The sequence below is a fragment of the Phaethon aethereus genome (assembly GCF_964289735.1).
Source record: "Phaethon aethereus genome assembly, chromosome: 7".
NCBI classification, from domain to species: Eukaryota; Metazoa; Chordata; class Aves; order Phaethontiformes; family Phaethontidae; genus Phaethon; species Phaethon aethereus.
Window position 1 is genome coordinate 16,593,008 of NC_138583.1, and position 15,631 is coordinate 16,608,638.

At 35.7% G+C, this 15,631-nt stretch overlaps 1 protein-coding gene across 1 annotated transcript in view; it reads right to left on the reverse strand.

Moving 5' to 3' along the window:
* Window positions 1-15,631, reverse strand: part of LRMDA (leucine rich melanocyte differentiation associated) — a gene marked incomplete at both ends in the record, with an annotated part of 684,290 nt that overhangs the window by 284,256 nt on the left and 384,403 nt on the right. The window contains 1 exon segment of the mRNA XM_082002385.1: window positions 8,846-8,976. Coding sequence (XP_081858511.1) covers window positions 8,846-8,976 — 131 coding nt within the window.

A 15,631-nucleotide genomic window follows, 5' to 3' on the forward strand; every position in this document is an offset into this window, starting at 1 on the left:
GCTGCAAATAAACCTTTCCATCAACTGCACCTTTCCTCTGAGGCAACAGCTTTGTAAATTGTTAAGTGAACTGAAAATGCTCAGTACTGAAATGCTCAGACAATTTAAATGTGAATCCTCAATCTATGACTTTCAATGATATTAGAAGAAGAAAAAAAGAGCCACTTTACAAAACAGAACATGTCCTAAGACCATTTATTAAACAACAACTACAGATCTACGAGACTGACACATTCCCAGGCTCCTCCCAGCTTTCCTGGCTGCCCTTCCAGTCCTCCCTGGCATTTTGCTGGTCCTTATCTTTCAGCGGAGGAGAAGCTATCCATCTTGCGTTACTGGCAGAAAAGCTCTGATGACAACAGATTCTTTGAAATGAAGACATGTACAGAAGGAAACAATATGTCAAGAGTGAAGAAGAGTGAAGCTAAAAATGAGTAAAGACACCCACTAAGTGTAGGGTGAGAAAAGATGAATATTCAGGTGAAGAAAACATCGGTATTAGAAAATCAGCAAATGTTTAATGATGGAATGAAATATGCCATTGAAAAGCAGGCAGCAACAAAAATGACAACAGACTAAGACAGCACTGTCATCTACGCTGACTTTGGATCACAGCCCTGATGTCAACTTCTCAATCATTTCAAAAGAGCTTAAAATTATAATAGCATTCCTTGATACAAATGTATTTCTGTATTTTTAAGCCATCCTGACTGTACTTCAAAAAACATACTTTGCACCAGTACTTGCCAATTCCAAAAACGAAACCAAAAAACCCTACCCACATAAGCTAAACAGCAAACTACACCACAAGTCACAGGTTTGGGGTTCTTTTTTTTAAACTTGCACTCCTTAAGGAGAACAGATATTAAGAAGCAAGTACCATAAAGGCTATTCCATCAGTAGAACAAAGGTGTATCAGAGACTAATTCTTTTAAAAGGTGATTCAAAGCACAACCCCATTTATTCATATTCCTTTTACTAAATGTGGTATAAAAAGAAACCTTATTAATAAAAAAATATCATATTATTTTCATATAAACGGCTGAAGAAAAGCATCGGGCTTCCTGGATATATTTTAGCTAGAAATACGAAGATGCAACTTCAATCTAAATGTAACACAAGTTTGCCATAAAAAATACAGGAAAGGATTACCAAAGCCCTGGAATGAACACTTTGCAATATCAATTCAACCCTTGTAAATTTAATCCAGGGTTATTTGTTGTACAAAATCTCTTTACTGTGATGTATGACTTAGTTACTGAGGTTATCACAGCAGTATCCTAAAGTTGCATAGTACATAAAACATTTCAGTTAACAATGCAGGGAGGTTAACTCCCACAGATAACCTACTATCAGAGGGTTAGACCAGATGACATGCCTCTGTCAGCTTTCAGGAGCTATTGATGGTTCAATCAGTTTGTTTTGAAAGTAAAGTACAACAAAAGGGCACTAAACTTATTCAAACTGTCAACAGGGACTATCTGGAATGTTGCTTGCAGGTAAGTAATTTTGGGTGTTTTAAGGCTATTATCAAACACCAATGGCTGCAGAAAAAGACAGCTACTAATAACACAGAATGCAGCCATCATAAAATACTTTATGGCAGGTACTTGGATCCATAAATTGCATGACACATTGCCCCTGTTTTAGACTTGTAAAATCTCTAGTTAAGAGAATGCTGTTTAATGAAGAAAGATCCATCTAAATTTTACATTATAAGCTTAGAAAGATTTCTTTTAGGTTAAAGGGAGACCCTGGTGTCCCGTCCCCCCCTTTTTTTTAATCGTTCTGAAACTTAGCACTGCTCCATGTGCTCCAAGACTGCTGTTACTGGGTTTTAACATCTTTGCAGTGGTGTGAAAAAAGGTTATTATCTTCAGTGATGAGGATAAAGGTGAGCTCCAGAGAGGAAAAAAAAAAAAGAGACACCAGGAAGGTGCTTAGAGACCATTTATCACTGCCTGTAAACTGATCCTCTAATTCATGATGGATTAAGGAAATGAACTATGTAAGTAAAGTTGCATCTTCTTTTGTCCAGAATCATCTCCCCACCCTTGACTCCCAGTGCAGAGTCCCGTGAAAATAAGCTAACAGATATCCATCACACACAAACAGGAACACTCAGAGACGGAAAAAATCAGAGAATATCACATTTCATGTTATTTCAGTCCTAGTTAAGCAAAAATGACAATAAAGATTAACAATTCATTTACCAGTTTTGTAAGCGTTGCATGCGATTAGTACTATTTTAATAGTTTTTACACAGACCTGTCAAGATATTGGAAAAGAGAGACAGGCTTGAGGAGGCATTTGTAAAGGAATGCAGCGAGACTGGGATTCAGCTGCTATTGACATTGGCAAAAGCTCTATAGGGCAAAGCCTTCCTTTGAAGAAACATGTTGGAGTTCAGAAAGGGACAGAACAAAGACAGCTTTGAGATCAGCTATTACTATTTATTAAACAATACGTGACTGGTTTTTATATAAAGAAATACTGTCTCTGACACTGACTTGCTCTACAGCCTTTAACGAATCACAGACTCATCATCTAAATCTGCCTTACAAACACAGGAACTGAGATCTATCAGTTACCTTGCAGGTATATTCTGTGTATGGTTCTAGTTCTCTACTGTGTAATGGTCATTACTTAAAACATAGCCCTTGGGTTATTCCCTCACCTCCCAAAAAATCAGTGATCGTTCACACAATCTTAAGAGAGAGTTTCACATGTTCAAAGAGAATGTGTAAGTGTTCCTTAAAGGATCACATGGAAGAAAGGAACAAATCTATTTTAAACTTATGCAAGCAATTTGTCAGGCCTGATCCAAAACACACAGGTGTAAATAACTTCTAAGTCAACTCCTTATTTTTTTTAAATAGTTACTCTGTAATTTAATTCTGATTTATTTTTTCAGTAGCCATTTAGGTTCAGGCATAAAAATTCCTTCAGTTTTAATGAGTTTTGGTACACTAGTCCTTAACATTATCAAACAGTGCTAGGAAATTTTTATTCTAGAGTTGTGAACACTATAACGAAACAAACCAAAAAATAATCACATAATATCATAGTATCTAAGGGCCTCAATTCATTTATTACCTCCCTTGGAAAAGCAGACAAGTTGTAGAACATGGTTGGCATCCTGATACTGAAAGATAACAGCATCACCCGTGAGACACACTATAAGAAAATCTTAAAAGTGGCAATAAATTATTTGGGGAAAGAATGTTTTTGGGTTTTTTTTCCTCCTTCTACTACAAGAAAAGTACAGTAAATTTGTATATGTTAGAGTTTCAGAGAAAATAAACTCTTCCACTGAACCTTTAGTGAAAGATTGTGGTAACAATTGTATTCTGTATAGTCCTTTATTTTGTATTTTTATTAACAAAAGCTGGAATATAAAACTTTACTATATGCATCAATATTTAAGTTTAAAACACAAAATTAATGTGGCACTGAAAAACTGAGAAATATTTGCCCAGAAGAACCCAGGAATGTCTAGCTCTACTCGTATCATAACTGAAACATGTTTTGTTTCAGGAAGTGTTTACTTTCATTTTTCTATTTTCTGTACTATTGTATTTCCTTTCTTTGACAATCATAGAACATAAAAATAATATGCCTATTTCAAACTTTGAAGGACTGATTATGCTCTCAGTTACATTATTATAAACTAGAAATAATAAATAACCTGAAGTTGGCAAAGTTACATCAGCATTCAAATGGGGAGTGATAAAAACAAAATTCAGAAGGATTGAGCATATATGTTTATGATACTGAACTAGATTATCCTCTATAATTGTTTCTTCTTCACCACCAAAAAGTTTAATGCCCTACCTCCACCCTTACCCCACCAAACAGCATATAGCTGGCTGCAGAATTTCCATCTGCAACAAAACTGCCTCAATACAGAGTTAAGGAAGCCAGGTCATAAACTTAAACCGACATCTTCCAGAACAGAGGGCATGATGTTGGCATGAGGTATGCTAGAGGATCACATCGCCTCTGTGCAACCATGGCACTGCTTGGTGATGACCATGTAATTCTGAGGGGCTCTCAAGTCACTCGGAAATCCAGATCACCTCCTGATACTTTAACGTCCTCTGCTCTATTTCAATATAGCAAACAACTTTATGAATTAGAAAAACATCTCTCTATGTCTTGACTTACTGTGTTAGTATGGACAAAGTGGGGTGTCATAGATTTCAATTTACTCGGCTGAACAAAAGCATTACAATAGCCCTTGCTCATAAATCTGTACAGTGGCTAATCTCAGGTGGAAGTTGTATGGCTATTTGATGTCTATCAAATACAGGGTTTTTTCTTGCAGGTACTGTAGAAATGACAAGGCCTCATGCAAAGAGTGAAGTAGCACAGATTCATAGATTACACAGATGTAAGGGAATACCCTAATCATCTCATTAAGTACATAAAAAACATATACAGAAGTACCACAGGCTTGAACCCCTCCTGCTAAAAGAGAGCCTCAACCACAAGTTCACTGATATTGACCAAGTATATTAGCATTATTTTCATTACTGAGTGATGACTTGTAGTGTCCTATTGCTTCTTGAATATGTATTTATGTATTTAAATTACCATCCAAATTCTATATCAAGATTATTTAAAATAGGTAAGTTCTGTCTCAATTTGAAAAGAAAACAACATTAAAACAAACCAAACAACAAAAATAACCCCACCACACAATAAAACAAAACAAAACTGCAGGGAAACTGAAAATATTATAAGAGGACCCAGCATTTCACAAAATCAAACCTATGGGATGGGAATAACTGATTTAGCTTGAACAGTTAATCCATACAAAATGCATGCATTTCCTTTCTTGCTGTTATATCTTAAGAGGACTTCATAAGGTTATCACCATTTGCTCCCCCTGCCAAAGATAGCATATCTAGTATATGCACTTTTAAGCTAATTTAAAATAAACTCAGGCATTTGTTTCCACTTGCCCTTGTTTCCATGTCAACAGCACTTAATGAATGCATCATTCCAGGAAATGTCAATAAGGAGCAAAGAAGAATGAAGAAACACTGAAAACTTCACACATGGCACACATCCTTCACAATCATATCGCTTTAATGAAAATAGGTGAGGTCACCTGCAGCATTTGCAAAGGCTTTGGAATACATTCTGACCCAGAAGATTTTTCACAGTTCAGTAACACGACGTTTGAAGTTTTCACTGCAAACAATACACCCACAGGACTGACCAAGTGCGGGTACAAGAGAAGCAACCAGCAATTACTGTGTTGACTTCTGTTACTTTGATCTCCGGGTCATGACCTCTGCTTTCACGCAATCTTCAAAGTAGAGACTGTAGAATAGGTTATTTTAGAGGACGTACCGTTTTGCAAGCTATTTTTCTGATTCTTCCTTCCTGTTTGAGCCAAAAGCTTTTAAAACTTTCCTACCACCATTACATTTTAGCTATTCTGCTTTCCCTTGCCCTCACCACCAAGATATCCCTTTACAAAATATCACTTCCCAAATACAGAAAGCTAAAAAAATAAGATAAAAAGTAAGAACTTACAGCAATTATTTTTTTTAACACAGAAAGAAACTAAAGTTGTTTTACCATGATGGAAAAAAACATGCATTTTTAAAATGAAGCAAACAAGTTTCCTTATAAAAATACCACAGAAGGGAACTTTCCATTTTCTTTTCCTGTCCAAGCAAAAATTCCAATAACAAACATAGAAATGTTTTCATCAATTTGTTCTCCTACACGTTTGAAAGGTAAGGAGCAATAACAGGGATGGGAAAAAATAATGTTTCTTTCTTCTTTTTATAAAAAAAATTCCCACTGAAATGGGATTACCATGCTTCTTAGAAAAAAATTACTACTTTGAGAAAGAGTCACAACAATGGTTTTGTATAAAAGCTATTTTTAATGAAAAACTAGGGAAAAGTTTTGGTATTGAGTTGGATAGAAATGGTATACCAACAGATTACCTAAGAAACAAGATCATAACCTCTTAACAAAAAGCATAGTTTTATATATTTTCCAGGTATTTATGATAAAAACTAATTATTTTTAAAAGATGTAATATTACTTTTTATTACTGTTACAAATGTCACCGTAAATCACTGGACCTTGAGTTTTTAAAAATTTGATTTTCCACATTTTTAAGGTTGAGATTTTGGGGGTTTTACAGATCTTTTCAGTTTGTTGTAATGAGAAGATTAAGTAAAGCTTTGATTTCTAGCACCTTTCTCTTTCTAGTTGAGGAATTAAATAGCCTGAACTCTAATTGAACTCAGTAGGAATGAAATTAAAACTCAATGAAAAATGAAGCTGTGGTTCTAATATGTGGACCACAGTTTGTTCCAAAGCTGTGGTCACTGCAAAAACTTACAAAAAGAAGTTCCTATTCAGAACAAAACAAAACCAGTTAAAGTTTATGGTAAACCAAAATGTTTACATAATTCACGTTCACTGAAATGCAATCTTTTGATGCTTTCTATGTGAAAATTTTTCTCAAAAAAATAAAAATCTTATCAAAAATTTACTTAAAACCATTAGAAAATGCTGAAACTGGCCATTTCAAATATTTCCTTTTGAGATTTGAAGCAATACATTTAATAAAATACAAATACTTCCTCACGCAGGAGAGTTTTCTGATGTTAAATCTGTATGTTTGGGGGAAGGAAGAAAAGAGTTGTGTCCAAGGTACTTAAGAAAGTGTATTCAAAACTTTGAATCAGCTATTTAGACTAAAATTAGCAGAGTACTTTTAATCAGTTCCACTATGTAGGTGAATATTTCCCTAAAAATAGATAGACAGATGCTTTTAGGTTTTGTCTGGCAAGCACATTTCATATAAAGTAACAAATAATTACGGAAAAGGATCAGGAAGCTTTCATTATAGCAGCAGAACCATAAATCATTCAGCTAATTAGAAGTCCATTCTTCTTTCTTAAAAGAACTTTAATTAACCTGGTTTATATGGGAAAAAATACCCAGATTTTTGAAAAACTGAGGGGAAAGAAAATGGAAGCAGTGTCACAGTTTCCAGCAGATGCATAAATACAATCACTTCACACTTTGACACGGTGGTTTGCCATGATGTGACCTAAAACTACCTTGACCTCCTTGAAATCAACATTTTTGCATTGAAATGAAACAACAGACATGCTTGTTTTGATGTATGGCTGTGTGACATATTATAAATATTACATCACATAACCACAGAGGATGTCAATCAATAAAGAATTTTTTCAGACAGCACTAAATGAACCATGGGTTCTTGCCTCTGAATGGCTCCTTTAAGCGTACTATTTTTGCTTAAATGATTAATAGGAGACATATTGTCAGAAAACATACTTAAAGTGAAAAACAGTAAACTAGAAATATCATTCATTTTTTAAGCAATTCTCTAGTGCAAATATCACATAAATTTACATAGACACAGCACTATTAGACTCTTGTAAGCTGGGTAGTAGGCATACCTTCCACTTAAGTGTGAAAGCAATGGGAAAATATTTTATTAAATCTAGGCTGCTCTACTTGGTGAAAGCCAAAATGCTACAGCTAAGCTGGATTCAAAAGTTGAATTGTTAGAAGGCGAGAGTCTTTAGGCTAATAAACACCTAGAAATCCTTCTCAAAAATTTGTAACAAAGACAAAAGTATATGCTTACCCAGGACAGCTGTGCTGCTGTTACAACCTACATTTATGAGCAATAAACTGGTGCATCAAATTCATGCCACTTCCCAATAAACCTGCTTTTAGTCTCCGCCACTTGGTATTGTCTTATACTAACTCCTACAGCAGAGTTTGGATTACGTGAAGATAAAATCAGAGTTTTATTATATAACTCCGAATACTGCAGATGACCTGCTAATAAAAAATAAGCTCAGGCTCTGCAAGGTCGGTGGCTTGGTGACCAGTGCTGCTTGGCTCCGAGTTGCCTCAGACAGCCATTTGCAGCCAATGTGAAAAATGCTAGCACACAAAATCTGCAGACTGAAATCTTGTATCAGATGTGAGCAAGAAAAGAGAAATCCAATGAGTTTTTCTTTTTTTTTTTGGTAAAATAATCCATGTCTCACTTGCCTAAAGGTTATAGTTATGAAAACTATGTCACTTCAGCAGACATTCCAAAAGTTTTATATCTATACACACAGTCATCATCAGTCACAAGAATTTTTTTTTTTTTTTTAATAACCCTTGTAATTTTTAGCAACATTTCAGTTGGATCAGTTGGACATACAGTATTTTATCAGGCTTCCATATTAATTTCTAGATCAGCTTTTGTGTAATCTAGCTCATCAAAATTACATTACAGAGATAGTTTGAGGTTTTTCTTTGAATCTAAACACTAACTACTCTGAGTAAAGCAGCACAATATAGAAGGAAACCTTTCTTCTGTGTTCTTTAACAGGGCCTGGATTAGTAGAAGAAACTCATCACCATAATCAAATGTTAAGAGAAAACAATGCAACTAGCTATATGAGTTTAGTGATTTTTTTTTTTTTTTAGTTGACTTTCACACTCAGTGTGTGTAAATGTTGCCTTACCTTGGCCTTAAAGAAGAAAGGCTATAAGTAGGCACTATGAGCACCCACATTCAGGAAATCCTGTGCACACTTGCTCAACACAAATATGTGCTGTACAACACTGAAATATGTCTTGAAATAGGGTTCCTGAGAGTGATCTTGCTGAAATGGGGTTACTCAAATTCCCAGGTGTTTCATGGCAGAATATGCCACAATGCTTTCAGAATAGACTAGATGTTTGTTTGGGACTCTGAGTTGGTTTTCAATATTTTTCCAGTAATAAACGAAAAATTACATACCTTATTACATTTACAATTGAAAACACTAACCTGTACCTCTGGTAGTCATCTTCATCCTTTTCTTTGCAGACCAGTTCATTTGGGCAAGCCATGTTTCCAAGCAAACTGAGATACTGTAGTGAGGGCACAACTTCAGCCAAATGGTCCAAAAGGCTTTCTAATTCTGTTATGTGTCAAAGGTTGTGCGTTAAGGATTCAATGACATTAATGAAAAAAGCATTTAGAGTTGCATCGCTGCTGATTTAAACATACATTTCAATAACCGACAATCAAATTTAGTATGGCCTTCGGGAAAATGTCACATTAATTGTTCCAAGGGCAAACAGGGATAAACTTCAGTCAGTTTTTTGGCATGGAATGAAAGAATTTGGCTGTTTTGTCATTCTTTTCTCCTCCTTTCTTTCCTAGGTGGTTCACTACAAAACATTAAAACTTTGACAAAATGATGGATGCTGTGTGGTAAAATGGCTAGCAATTGCCGGAGCCATGAAACTTTTCCAGCATGGAAACAAACAGTTAGTTTCACAGCACATTCATCACTAATATATTCAGTCCACTGGAAAATGAGTTTTGTTTTGGTTTTTTTTTTTGTTTTTTTTTTTTTTTTAAAAAAAAGAAAGAAAGAAAAAGTCAAACCACAACAGCCCACTTTCACTCCCAGCGTATAAATGCTTTGAGTGCCAGAGCAACACATTTGTAATTACTCTATTAGATATGTGAATTAATGTTTCACTAAGTGCAACTTAAAGACTTCAGTGTTACAAAGTTGTTGTTTTTTTTCTATAAGACGCTTTAAAGTCTTGTCAAGCATAAAATTTTTCATTAAAAGAGCCGTATATTTTGGTGTTTGTGAGGGTTTTTAACTATATTCCTCAGAACAAATAATGATGATACACCTTTGGTATCGTAAACTATATTAAAACAAACAAACAGCTTAGGTTTAAGCATAACAACAATATTCAATCATTTGACCCTATTGATTGATCAAATAAAGTAAATTATTTTGTTATAGTATGACAGTTTCATAAGACTCAAACTATACATTCTTACTTCAATTTACAGGCAAAGAAAAAGGCCTGATTCTCAAAAAAGGTGCCATGCACGCGTACGTAAAAGTTTTCAATGTTTAAAAATTGACCGACTTAGACAATAGTAACAATTATTCAAAACCATTAAAGGGTATTTCATTGCTCTGTTTTTATCCACTCCTGCTGTTAGAGACCACAACTATTGTTTTAAATCCTCAGTTCACTTGTGTTGCTATTATTTATACTTGATTTATGTGTTTCTGTTATCTTTGTTATTTTTAGCTGATGGAATTTACTTTATTTCTTCACCTCAATATCTTAAGGGCAACAGAAGCAATACAGAATGGAAAGAGCAGCTTCATTGTTAAAAATATGGTCTTCCTTTTGTAAGCAAGAAAATTTATTTTATTTCCAAACACACATGAAGATCATGCTGACAATTAATGATTTTAATATATTAAAATCAAGGTATCTACATTCATAGTTAATGTTCTGTCCCACGTGTTCTGAGGAATCATACTTAAATATTTTGCGTGAGTGAGAAAAATGAGGGTTTGAAATTAGTTCCATTAATTAATTTAAAAGGTAAAAATGCTCACTTTTAATGTGACAAAGCCACGTTACAGAATGCTATATGGCAGTAAATAATCAACCAGACTCTAAGAAAAATTGTCTTTTTGTAGCACCATATGATATAAATCATCTTTGTTAGCCAGGATGAATTACCCAATCAAAATTTGGTGCAAATTCTTGTCTTCTCATATCTGGACCTCAAGCTAATAAAAACACTTTTTCATGGCTCTTTCAGGAAGTATGTGACTGCGACGGGAAAGTCACAAACTGTTTTTCCACACACGTACAAGTGAAAGGCTTTTTAAAAATTTCCAAAGACTGTTAGAGAAATGCTTGAATCTGGCATCCTCCCTCAGGCAGGAGAAACACTTAATTTCTTGCAGGGTTGCTTAAGTTGCAGAAATATTCCCTGAGAGAAATAGTTTATTATTACAAAAGACAGTTATTTCCATAACAGCAATCACACACAGGGGGTTAGCTATTGCAAGGCTTAAATTGTATGTGGCTATTTCCTATCAAAAGGAAAAAAAAAAAAAAACAACACACCAAAAAAAAACCTAGGCAAAACTTCATGCTGCTTCTATGGAGTAAACATGCAGAATTTTTGCTTGTCAATTCAGTAGAGCTTTTTTGGGGGTAGAAGCTTTTCTCCCAATAATTTGCTGAATACGGAGTATGACATGTATTCTAACTCCCATCTGACCATGCAGACTTCAGGCCAAATACCAGAATGTATTTAGATATGTAATGATGAAGAGCGCTATCAGCTTAGACTTGCAAAAAGTCTAAGACTATGCATCAAAGTCCTGTGGAAAGCAAAGTGAGAGACACCAACTTTACTAAGAGTTTTGGGTAAATAACAGTAGTTGACAACCTGCATCTCAAAAATCTACATCTCCCCAAATCTGGAAATTAGTGTCTAGATTCTAAGCTCTCATATATAAACCCTGAGCATTGATTTTAGATGCAGAAACACTCCCCTAAAAATTATCTCGGGCAAGGTTGACCAGGAATCACAGAGAGACCTCTTACCATGCAGTTCTGTGTGAGACTCCCCAGACCTCCTCTTTGTTATCGTTTACTCAACTCCCTCTACTGAAATAGATATTTAGCATGCTAGCATTATTTCAGTTTCAGCTGGAATAGAAACAGAAACCTGTGCACAGGACAAACCCCCAAAATCGGACATAACCACCTCAAAAGAGGGTGGTCACTAAATCACAGAAAAGTTGAAGCTGTCTTGGACAGCCCAAAAATAACAGGGCATCAGCAACACCTCAGAACAAAACAACCTGTGGCTTATGATAATCAACTTTTTTGTGCCACAATCAGCAGTTACATCATAAATAAAATAATTAAAATTTCTGTTCTTGAGGACTTTATCTTTTCTCATCCTTCTTGAAAACAAAATGCAAGGTACAGAATATTTTTCCAAGAAGCCCCATCCACCTGCCATGACAGTTATTCTTTACAAAACAGGTATGAAAAAATAAATTATATCCTGTTCAAATTCTCATGATTAAGTGTTTCCCAGAGATGAATGGTAAGTCATGGTGCGCTTCCAGTGTACTGTTTAATAGTTAGCATATCATATACTTATTTTAATCACAATACTGGAACTATCCGATGCCACCAAAAGTGTAAAGTCTTTCTATAACATGCCAGGAAAAGACAGAAGGAGAAAATCAAAAGCAAGTCTGAAATTTTATTGCCAGCTTCCTTTCTATGGTTTATTGTTGCAGCCTAAGGAGTGCCATACTGGTGCAATCAGAGCCAAAGAGCTGCAAAACCCTGCTGTGCCATTTCTAAGACCAATTTCAGCTCCATTCTCTCCAAAAAGGAAAGCCACAATTAAATCCATGGGCAGTGGAAAATTATTTATTTATTTAAAGCTTTGTGACAACAGCCCTGAACTGATCTTTCTGAAGTCAGTGTCTGCTGGTCACCAGTGAATATGTAACAGTGATGCAAAGACTTACACTATAGCCTATTGTTTGAAAACTGGTTTAAAGTGTCACTGTTATGAAAATTGAAGTGCCTTAGTGTAGCGATCCATCTCCTAATATATCCATCTATTAATGCCTCTCTTTCTAACAGACGTTGATTAAAATAAAAAATTTTAACAATAAAAATCATTAACTCTTCATTTCTTCAGCTCACAAACTAAAACATTAATTCTCAGCAGTTATAAAACAATGGTCCCCTCCAAAAACACAGCCTGGCCTCCATGAATAGTTAACAGAAACACACTAGACATACTTTAAAATTTCATCCTCATCAAAAGACTATATTGACTTCTTGCACTATTTCTAGTTTTAAATTAGGGAAACATTTACAAGAACTGGGTATCGCTCATACTCCGATTAACTTTTTTAAGCCTCTTTGTTGTGTTGCAGATATGTATTACCACACACACATATTTGCAGTAGACTGTTCACAGCCTACAAAAGCACAAGTGTACACAACCATGTCACCATATTTTATGTTGGGAAAAGCAAATGCTATCAGTAACACCGAGACATTATCAACGGAATTACCTGGAAAATATAGTACTATGGTGGGTCCAGTTAAGCTAAGAATATAATTTTTTGCAAGTTTTATGCAACCAAAAATATCCTACAAATAAGTATGTTCTGACTCGTCTATTTTCACTCACTATCTGGTACCCAATACCATAGGTTTTGAAGTTTTCCAGAAGGCAAAAAGAACAAGCAAAAGCCCAAACCACATGATGCACCTCCCTTCTCTGGCTAAGAATTAACCGGCTATGCAAGCTTAGAACAGTTTTGTTTGTGTTGTAGAAAATCCTGTAGCCTGGATTAAAATTCTAGTGCTAGTCAGGACTGTGGCCCCTTACAAACCCTTCAAAGATTAGTTCCACAATATTCAAGACTACTACCAAAGAAGGATTGGTGCAATTCAAAGTTAAATCATCCCCAGGAAATATTACATTTCAACAAGGTCAAAGTTGTCAACTCTGAGTGGACAGTATAATGCTACTTTGCTTAGTTAATTTTAGGAGAACCTCACAAGCAGGGTCAGCCATTTTGATGGCAAGCTGTGTCTGGTGACAGCCAGCATAGTAAAAAGACCATTCTGTTATACTTTTGAGAGGTTGTGTGGATTCATGCAGAAACTACTGGATGATGTCTCATGTGTTCCACTTATTCCAGGCACCTGTATTCTCAAGAGTCTCTTTAGCTGTGCCCTTTCACTCTTCCCTCCAGCATGTGTCCAGGGCACAGACACTGCATGAATCCTTTATAGAGAGTAACATAAGGGTATAGCTGCTTTAAGTACTGAGGACTGATGCTGGTCATCCTCAAACTCCATACTATTTCCTCTCTCACTGGTATTCTTGGTATGACCATATTCATGATTGTTCTTCGGGGACAACTGCTGGTCAAACCTATGCAGAAACACAACCTTTGCTAACAGTTTCTAAATAAAATTATTCTATATAATTCTAAGCAAATGCTATGCTGACATATAACTTTCCATACAAACCAACCTACACATACCTTACCTATCTCGCCACTCCATTATTTTCTGCATATAGTTTGAAGTATGCAAGAGAATCTGGGATTTCTTTCTGTAACCTGTTCCTCTGCCAGCAGTTCTTTTTTCTAGTCATGCACTCAATTGCATTGACTGTATAAGAAAAGTAACCACCCTTGTTGTCTCTCACAGTGCTTTCCAAGTTGCTCCACCATTTTCTTTCAAAAAGTTCATACTTAGTCTTGTCAAATTTTCAGTCATCCCATTTCCCCAAAATAGTTGCAGGAGAGCTTTTTGTGTTAATGACCTTCTGTGATTACAGCTTTTGGAAGTTTTTGGAAGTAAAGAGGCAAAGTAGAGAAAAATTGGCTTTACATTCAAAATACTTTTGAAATATGTACATAGAGAATATCAGAAATACCACACAGAATTCCAGACCACCACATAGAAAGACCCAAAACTGTCATTCAAATGTCTTCTGTCAACTATCCGTCATGCAGGTGCTGCAATCAACCTAACATTTAAAACAGCCAGACAGCACTTCTACCAGACTCATAAGTGAACAAGCTACCTATATTTATTCCCATTAGAAACATTTGCTCCAATTAAATTTATCACAAACACGATGTAGCAATCACAAGCTATTCACAGGCAAATAGTCTTGAAGCGGAAGTTACCAATTCTCCTCCAAATGCAGTGTGAAAAGATCTTTGCCACCTGAACGCTTTTCCATTAGAATGTGCTAGGTCTTCAAGGTTGAATGACCACAGAAGTAGCTTGCAGTATGCAAGTATACATCTTCCCCTTCTCTATGTGCAATAGGATGTCACACACAGTCACTTGTATGCCACATTCTGGCTTGAACCCTATCTGGCAGGGAGATAGGGCCTTGAGATAAGGCCTTGTTCACTGACTTTAAAACCATTTTGCTCAAGAAAGAAAAGGTGCAGCACAGGTGGTAATTACCTAAGTCCATACATCTAATGAAGAGCTTCCTGCATATTGATTAGTTGGAAAAAAAAATCCCATTCTGCCTACTGGAGCAGCATTAGTTTTCTCTGCGTAACTGGAGTTGCCAGTGCTTTTAAGGGTGTTTCAGAAAGCTCATGGTTCCAAGGCTGCAGATTTGAAGACCAGGTTTCAGTGTTGTTAGGTATACAATTGTGAGAAAAAGGATAAATGTTTCTGTTCTTGCAACCAGATTATGTTTCTGGTTCTCTAGAGAGGTCCATCCTGAAACCATACGTCCTTTCTTTCAAAGTTTGGCTTTTGTTTGGACTTTTTTTAAACACTATTCTCTTCAAATATTGCTCAAAGTTCCCAAGGCAACACAAAGACAATCAAGAATAAAGCAGGAGCTCACTATTTTTTTTTAAGTTATGACATCTGGAGTTGAACTGGTCCAAGCACTGCTCTAGAACAGGATAAGTAATCACCTGGACTGAAGACTACCTCCCTCTTCCACAGATGTTTGGCATTAGGCATTCGCCTTACTTAATTTTTACTTCAGGTACACTTTATTCTAGAAGAAAGGTTTTTGACGACTCAGGTACTGTGGTTCTCTAACAAGCCACACTCAGATTTAGCCAAACCTGCAATTGTGGCATGGAGAGCTCAGCAGCATATGCGGGAAGACTGCTGTGCCATTTCAGCTTAGACCTTTGTTTAGTGAAGACAGGGGTCTGTGCATAATAAGAGATAATTTGTGTCTTTAACA